We start from the raw sequence: 9,273 nt of genomic DNA on the forward strand, positions 1-9,273 counted from the left end.
CATTTGTTTACCGGTTTGTTGTTTGTTACTCTTGTATGACCACACAGCCAATGTCAGGGGTATAAAGTACAACAATTAAAAGTGTCTGGACATATGGGAAAGCGCAGAAAAAGAGGTCAGCTTAATTTTATACTAATGAGAGTAAGCATAGTTAAGCATAAAGCATTTTCAAACTTGTTTAGTCTCATTTTGATCCAAATTCTATCCAAATGATTGGTGATGAACCCCTTGAACCATAGGTTTATTATTCAGTCATTAATCCTAATGCAGAAAATATTGTGAATTATTTGGCGACGGTTTGCACATCGGTAGCACATCTCGCTGAGTCTTTTGGGTTCTATTTTAGGACCTATGAAATTGATGATTAATTGTGATCGTGACAGTAACATAGTTATGAACATGAAGTGTCTTCCAAAGTCCTTTATTCCAATTTATTTTGCATCTTAAAAAAGAAAACATGCTACAGACTGAGATTCTGTTTATGAATTCTTGGAACGGAAAATATTGTCAATGTGATTCCCCAGGTTTTTTTTTTCTTTTGCTTTTGAGTGCTAGTACTTAGGCTTTATTAGTCATTATGACACTCAGCTAACGCTTCAAGTCTGAAATCTGGTTCTCAATTTGAAGTTGCCACAAATCGCCACCATGACGCTGTTAAAAAAAAAATGTACTGTAAAAAAATACTGCAAATACTTTTTTTATTGCAGTTCTTCTAGAAATTGGATGCCAGTGCATGCCAGGACCCCAAAACAGATCTGCTATAATTGTGTCTCCAGAGTTGAGTCTCCACAACTTGATTTTGCAAGGAAAAGAAACATGCTAATACAAGTTAAATTCATTTTTAGTGATTTATTTGTATTATACTGAAGATCAAACCTGAGCATAAGAAGACATATAGCATATGAATAAAACTTACAATGCTGTTTTATTCAATAATTCTGCCCCTTTAGTATTTAATGCCACATTAAGAAAACAAACTAATATATAATATAATAATATATAATGTTATAGTAATAGTAGTTCTATACGTATTATATATTATTAAATATATACATATCCTTGTCTCCTGAAACAAAACCAGATATCTCCCTTTTTGCTGTTTTTCACTTTTTGATACAGTCTGAATCTGGAAGTTGTTCTTTGCATTGACTCAGTATTTTGTGATGAATGGACCAATGGAAATGATTCAACTTTCAGAGTTCCTCTGAAAGTTAAAAAGGTTTTTTCTTTCTCCTGTAAAGCTGTTGTTTTGGAGATCCAAGGTTTTGTTCTGACAGCGATAATATATTGATTTACAATTGAAAACAAATTGTTTACTCCTTAGTCCAAACAGTCAATATGTATAAACTAAGATGTCACAAAACTAATGCATTTACCTATACCTATTCAGCGTAAAGTAGTTTAGCCCTGTCCACTCACATTTCAGTTAAGTGTTGAAACACTGAAAAGCACAGTACCAAAAACTCACTGTAACTCTAAGGCAGGGTTGAGCGACGGGGGCTGGAGTCCAACACGGTTTGCTTATTTCTCTGCTTTAACAATTCTAGTCAGCCTGGCAATTAACAGATGAGTTGAATCAATGTGTGCTTGAGCAGGAAAAGCACAAAACTGCTCTAAGGGATGAAAAGTGGTTGGAAAAATAAAAATGAAACAAATACAAAAAATAAACTCTTAATGTTACTGAATAACATCACAAATGGACCACAGAGGAATAAATACATGTATACAACAAAACTGTATGAGATGACAATACAGGTATAATACTGTTGTACAGTTTAAATAATATCATGCTACGCATGCATGTGTCATACATCTCACACACTATAAAACACTGATGGTTGAACAAACAGAAACTTTCTGCCTGAGGCAGAATGAAACAGCCGGCATGCTGCCTGGACCCACTCATTCGCCTACCTGGTGGAAACTGATAGCGCTGCCACTCGCAGGCATCCTACACACTTCTGTACACTTTTCTATTTCAATTAAGAAATAGCTCACTTGACTGTTCACAGTATATTATTTACCAACACAAAGTTGTAGGAAAATCTCTATAAAAAAATCTCCATGTCTTTTCAAAGTGTTTTAATGCTAATGAGCATGTCAGCGCCTAAAGGACTAACCAGCTATATTTTAAGTAAATAGCTTTGTTATGATGTCAGCGTTCAGGAATCAGGGGGAGTAGGGCACAACCCAACCTGTTTGATGGTGCTAAGTAATTCTAAAAGCATAGAAGCAAAATAATATTTTATACGAGCAGTTGAAACATCTCTTCTAGACATTAGAACTTTGTTTAAAATTAGTTTTCAGGACTGACTGTTTGTGGGGAAAAAAATAACCCAAAGTTAATTGCCCCAGTAACAGACTGAGGGGCCAGTTGTAATGGTTGCTAAAAAGATTGATAAAATGATGCTTTACTGTTGCTCAAACTAGATTTCTTTCTATCCTAATATGTAAAAATGCCTGCATGCAAATAAGCATTATTAGTGTAAAATGATGTGTCAGATCCTGGCAAATGTATATTCTAATATCAGTGTAATTAATTTTACAGCTGATAAAATTTGATTTACAATCAATAACAAAAAATTGTTTAAGCTGTTAAATTTATATATGGTATATATATTTGGAGAGGCATTACAACTAGCCCCGCCGAGAAGGGTCTTTACTTAAGCTCACTGTTACAAGCACCGTAAGTATTAATGAAATACATTGACTTATTCACACACTGCAGTGATCAAAAACCTATATGACATACAAGCTGCTTTAAAAGTACAACAAGTCTTCAGGTTGAATATCTGTCAGTTTACTGTCAAAGCACGCAAATGATGCAGCTTCAGGAAGAAGAGAGGCTGACAAAGTATTTTCAACCACAGAAAAAATCCAACATACATTTAACATCAAGTTAGTTTGTGCCCAACTCTCCCCTCCTGGCAAATTAATAAACTGGTTAAAGTATGAAACTATTGTAGGAATCATTCTTTATGCAAACCTACTCTCCATGCCAATCGAGACAATACATACCAAAAGTATTTGTACGTTTCAATTCTTTGGATTTGAAAACTCTTGCAGGTATCATTTTTAAAGAATTGACTCAATAAGAACATTCACATTTCAAAACAAGGCAAGCCATCGTCAAACCTTTGACGAGCGGTGTAAAAAAAAAAAAAAGACCTCTAAGAAATCTAGACTCATCATCAAGTTCTAAATGAACAGCAGCTGACACCACACACTTAATAACATACAGCAACCTGTCCATCTTACCTTGCTTACATTTTTTGGTTGACCATACAAAAGGCAAGGTTGTCTTGAAACATTCGCAAATCCTCAATGAAGATTAGATTTAAAAAGGTCCTATAAATAACGAATCTCCACAAGCATCATCAGCTTTCGACCATTCATCTCTGAAGTTTCTGTTCAGCTCGGCACGCTCCCATCGCGTGAGAACCGCCTGAGAGCTTGGGAGGTTACTCATACGATAACCAAAAAGTGGGGTTTTTTAAACTTCTGAAGTGCTGCTACTTTTAATTCTGCTGATTGACCGCCTGATTAGTCTACTGCTGGTGCGCACCTCTTTGGCTACAAAGTAGTAGCAGATAGCATCCAGGCAGCTGGTGACATTGGACAGGCTTATGGAGAGCTGCACAAACAGGGCAATCTTCTGCGTGTCCTCGCAGCCTGAGATCTTTCCACTGCGCACCAGGTATTGGAAAAAGATGGCCACATGGCTAGGGGTGAAGGGCACCAGGAAGGCACAAATGCTGCTGTAGATGATTCGTGTCCCGGCCTGCTTATCACTGATGTTGGCACTAGACTCCTTTAAGGCACGGATGCTTAGGGTCGAGCAGGTCACCAGCACAAGACCGGGAAGCAAGAACCCAAACACCTCTAAACAGATGATGAGTGCTGTGTGCCAGCCCTTGTCTGAAAAGCGATGGAAGCAATGGAACATTTCCTTACTTTTCTTACGGAAGGTGTAGACGGGCAGGGTCGCTAACACAACGATCGTCCAGATGGTCAAGCACACAATCCGTGCATTCTTCTTGGACCGCAGCCACTTGGCATGGTACGGGTGGCATAGGGCAATGTAGCGATCAACAGAAATACATGCAATGGTGTAGATGCTCCCATACATGCCCATGAAGTACAGGCTTTCTAAGAAGGAGCAGAAGCTGATCAGGTCAGGTGACCACTCGTTCTGACCGGCGTGCATTTTAAAGGGGAGCTGGAGCAACAAAAGCAGGTCCATCAGAGCCAAGTTGGTCATGTAGATGGAGGACTCAGTCCACTTCTTGAGCACGAAGCAGAACACCACAAGGGCGGCGATGTTCATGACCAGGCCAAAGACGAAGACGGGAATATAGATGACCATCTCCAGCGACTTCATGACTTGGCTATCTGTGTCACATGTACGGTTCATGACTGAACTCTGTGGGGGGACAAGAATGATAATTACCTGCTTGCTAAAAGGAGCCCTTAAATGGAATAGTTCAGCAATTTTCGAAACCTATAGCACACGGTCAGTTATGATGGGCAATCATTTCCCGGCAGTCAGGAAAGCACCTGTTCATTGACATCTACTATAAGTATGCTTTGAGTCAACAGGCTTTCTGTTCTTTTACCAGCTACTGGGAATCGCGTTAAAATTATTGTCCATGGCTATCAACCATACGCCACAGATGTGTCAGATAGAGATTAGCTTGACAACGCTGATGCATTACTTTAACATCATGGTCAGTGTTAGTGAAGAGTCATTGCCTCAATCTTCCTCTCTCACACTTACACCTACTCACATACGCATTCTACAGCATTCTACAGTATTTTACAGGGTGTGCTAAAAATAATAACAAAGTTGTGTAATTTCTAGGAAGAACAATCTGTTTTATTTGGGTTCATGTCCAACATTTAATACATTTGAACTTCCTTGTGGTCTATGTGATAATGTGTTGTAGCAAAGACCACATTTAATTGCCTTTAATTGCCTTATATTTAGCAAGTGTGCTTTGAGTCAATAGGTACTGTGAATTGTGTCAAAATGATTGTCAGTGTTAACTGACCATCTGCCAGATGGAGATTATGTTTGAACTTATACCTTTAAAGTATTTCTTTAAAAACATCATCATATTGTTGAGTTACAATAAATAGAGAGTAATCTGTATGGTGATCATCTACGAACAAAGGCTATCTATAATGCAACTACAGTGGACCATCAAAATAAGGTGTCACCTTGTTCTGAAATCTGGATTAAATGTTCATTGAATTGAACATGAAATACAAAATACCTCACATTGTCTATGGTACTGTATTATTATCTGGTTACAGATAATAATACAATACAATTCATGTAATGCATCGAAAGTGAATCTGGACACTTCTCAGAAACATAACATCTATACAGATAATGGTATCTCACGTTTGTTGAGTTCATTGTGGCATTTCTCTTGGGAGAGAACACTCCGGAGCTCTGTAAAAGTCACAATCACAGTAATTATAAATAGTATGTACAAATAATGTGGAACAAATCCCTTAAATTCTACACACTTCACATAACTCCACAGCGGAGAATATAAGTCTTAAGATAATAACAGTGGTAAGTCTAGGGTTTAGCAGATTACCATTAGATAATGAGAGCGTGCAGTGAATTAAAGAAAAATCATAATCTGCCCATCTCTATCCACAAAAATACAAAAAAGTACAAAAATAAGCAATATTTATAATTTATGCATATTTCTTTAAACTACCACTAGACAATCATATACTTTACAAATCCCCCACAAATCAACAGCAGTACAATTAAATCAATGTTTATGATAAAACATTAGGTTTACTTCTTTCATTTAAGAACTCAAGCTTAATATTATTTACTATCTTCCTGAAATGTGCTCCATTCAAAAGAACTCAAATGAGTCTAGGATAGGAACATTTTTTAATTGCTGAATTAGTTTTTCAATTAATTTCTAATTGAATGTATCATATCATATACACTTCTTCATATTGTTTGCTTGTTTCTTTATTTGTAAATGAAATAACATTTCTCTTGGTTGAACTGAATTGTTTTTCTCTCAAATAAGAGTTTGTGGTTTTCTGCCTACATGAATATGTATCATGGCAGTGGTGACAAAAAGTGTGATCAGCGATCATGTGAAAATGATTTCTGAATATCCTCTCCTTCATACACACAAACACAAACATGCAGAGGGTGGTGGCGGTCACCACAAAGGTTACCACTGTCGTCAGCACACCTTGCCTCTTCAGATTTAAATCACGCATAACCTGTTAAAAACCTGACAGACTCGACCTGAATAATTTAAATAACGGATTCGCAGAAATGGAGAAGAATCCTAAGACGTGGGCGGCACAGGCTATTATAGACAAGTTCTCCTTTCAAACTGGTCACTCAGATGTTATCCCTATATTAACGTGAACTGAATTATGACTCAAAGAATCAAACTTTCGTAACACTGCCTTCCTCTTCTCATGCACATGGCTTGTGGTTTGGTTCTCACAAGGCACTTGAAACCTAGCACTGCTGAATTGCACACTTTTTGCAAATAGTGTAACGGCAGCACAGTGAAATCAATGTCTGTTAGGGATACGTTAGACCTTTCGCTTGAACGAGCAACCCTTACTTTCCATTCTTCAGTTTACTTCCTTCTTATGATTTCATGTTCTAGCATTTATTCGTTGCATTTCAAAGAACACAAATGTAGGCAGCAGAGAAAGTGTCTCAAATGCCTCAAACGTACCCAGTGTAACCCTGCAGCTCCATTCTGGGTGTAAAAAATTTTAGTTTTTTGCAGAGCTGCTTTTGAAACTGAGACAATTACAGTGCTAAATGTTTTGGAACTGTAATGTAATGATTCAGTAGGGCTTCGTTTTGACCTCCTTATGCTTTTGAAGTCACACCTACACCCCTGTGTTTCTGATCTGTCAAAATCTTCCTGTCTTGTTGTAATCAGTCCTTTGTGTTTCATCAGCTTCATTTTCCTTTCTTCACATTGTTGTTTACATTTTTTGTCGACTTCAAACCACAAGCGCTACAAATGTCTTCTTTAAGTCCTGCAAATTCCTACATTCATTTGAAAAAATACTTTTAAAATTCTACTAACTATTAAGGTTAATTTATTTATTAATAAATACTATTAATCTGAACGGGAAAATGTATTCAGCATGGATTCTCATGTGCTTAAAAATACAGATATACAGCAGTTATTGCATCTTGTATTTGTAACCGACCTAGGTATGTTTGTTCACATCGTTTGTATGTGCAAAATGTGCAAAAACAAGAGTACAGTATTTTTACAGGATCTCTCAACTGTAAAACAGGTGCATTTTAAAGTGCCCCAGTGTCTAAGATTAAACAAAACCCAACCAAAACAGAAAGTACAAATGGCTCGACAGACTTGTCGAGCAAGACAGAACTAAAATTGGTCCTTTTGTCTGTTAGCATGTTTCACACCTTTTTCAGCTTACAGTGTATTTCTGAGCAGAGTTAACTCCACTTACCAAGGTGAGGTGCTGCTCCGATGTTAGTGCCTGACACTGACTTGAATGCAGACTGTGGTGTCAGATGAAAACACTTCTTCTTTTAAACTTTGCAACCACATCCTTGCCTAGAGAAAGCTATGATTCTACCAGTCTGCATGGACGTCACACTGTCTGCTGGAACCAGCACACAGCCTAGCGTACGTCTAGCTTGGTATAGAAGATTCAACTGACCTTTTCCTTTCCTATCGATAATCAACTGCTGTGTGAATACAGGCTATTCTTGTCTTAAATCAAACAGACTTTGATCTATCACCATGGGTTTAAAATTACAGTCCATTCCCAAACACTTACCTAACGTCACAGTAATTTACATGAGGCTACTATTATTTTTAACGTAGTTATATAGTGAGACGGTTCCCCAGACCTGGGTATGGGGAAGTTGATCGTAGATAAGAGAATGTTGCCATTTCCTGTGAAAGAGACACATATAAATAGATGTGTGTGAAAAAGAGTGAGAGAATGCTCTGTATGTTTTCAAAATCACAGGGTAAAATGGGAAAGGGCTCTTTCATGAATGAGCAGATTGTCTTAACCCAACAACAGGTGACAGCAGGGTTGACTGACTTCATTTAACATGTGTGGGTGCAGGTGTAATCAAGTCCACATTACACACATTTGCTTGTTTCTTTAGGAAGATGAGTCATTATTTGTATTTAATCCAATTTAATAGCAGACTGGGTACCAGATCCCAGCCAGTACACTTACTTTCGCCTTAATAATAAAAATAATAATAATAATAAGAAGAAGAAGAACTGGATTAAATATACAAAAACCATCAGAATATTACACACAGGACTGTTAACTAAACATTGCCAAAGATCAACTTAGCTGCTCATTCAGTTATATTCAGTTATAATGAAATTGCGAATTTTGTGGAAATGTTCCCTTTGAGGATGTTGAACAACACAGAAGTGTGATTTCACATGGCCTAGCCAAAGTTCTGCATTTCCATGTTTACAGGGGAACAAAACTGCATGGTTTGGTGTCTCCTATGCTTGCACCACATGAGAGCTTTGAGAGAGTTTGTAGGGGTGTTACGAGGCACAGCATTCATCATTTGATTCAATGTAATGAGTCTCAATTTGATACATTTATTAACACAAGCCAAAACAAGAAGTGGTTGGAAATGGTCCCTAGATCTTAATCTTAATATGCTAATGTTTCTACTTTCGGTTTATTAGAGCTGTAAACGAACACTGTGCTTTAGTGTCCCAATTTCATGTTCTAACCTTACAAAAAAAGTTGCTAATTAAAGTATGCTATTAGTAGGGCTGGGCAATTTGATAATATTTTATCGTATCAAGATCAATTATGTTATGATGATACACAATATGCTTTTCTAAGCGCATTGAAGATATCGTAAGTGCTTAATAAACACTGATCAACTTCAGGTTTAATTACCAACAGTGTATTTAGACTGCTTTAATTCGATAAAATCCTTGTATTCAGAAAGAGAGAGTATCTGAATATGAAACTTTTAAGAATCTGTTGATGCTGATGTGTTTAGCCTGCGATTACATGTACCGTGATAAATATTGTGTATCGTGAAAAATGTTTTTAAATATGCTGATATTTATTTTTTACCATATCGCCCAGCCCTAGTTATTAGTAAGTGTCTTTTAAACAAGCGAGTATATTTAGGGACCCTTGGCTTATACTGACGACTATACGGAGAAGTATTTTTGGTCTATACATAAAGTTTTAGTAAACTTGGCTTGTGGTTTAAAGTGG

At 37.1% G+C, this 9,273-nt stretch overlaps 1 protein-coding gene across 1 annotated transcript; it reads right to left on the bottom strand.

The window, feature by feature from the left end:
- Positions 1–834: 834 nt before the first annotated feature.
- On the bottom strand, positions 835–7,674 carry LOC140545842 (G-protein coupled receptor 55). Its single transcript, XM_072668845.1, has 3 exons — positions 7,501–7,674; positions 5,408–5,458; positions 835–4,423 (listed from the first exon to the last, which is right to left on the bottom strand). The coding sequence occupies exons 2-3, from the start codon at positions 5,420–5,422 to the stop codon at positions 3,494–3,496; spliced, it is 945 nt and encodes a 314-aa protein (XP_072524946.1). The 5' UTR covers positions 5,423–5,458; positions 7,501–7,674; the 3' UTR covers positions 835–3,493.
- Positions 7,675–9,273: the final 1,599 nt, after the last annotated feature.

The sequence above is a fragment of the Salminus brasiliensis genome, chromosome 23 (genome assembly GCF_030463535.1).
Source record: "Salminus brasiliensis chromosome 23, fSalBra1.hap2, whole genome shotgun sequence".
Lineage (NCBI taxonomy): Eukaryota > Metazoa > Chordata > Actinopteri > Characiformes > Bryconidae > Salminus > Salminus brasiliensis.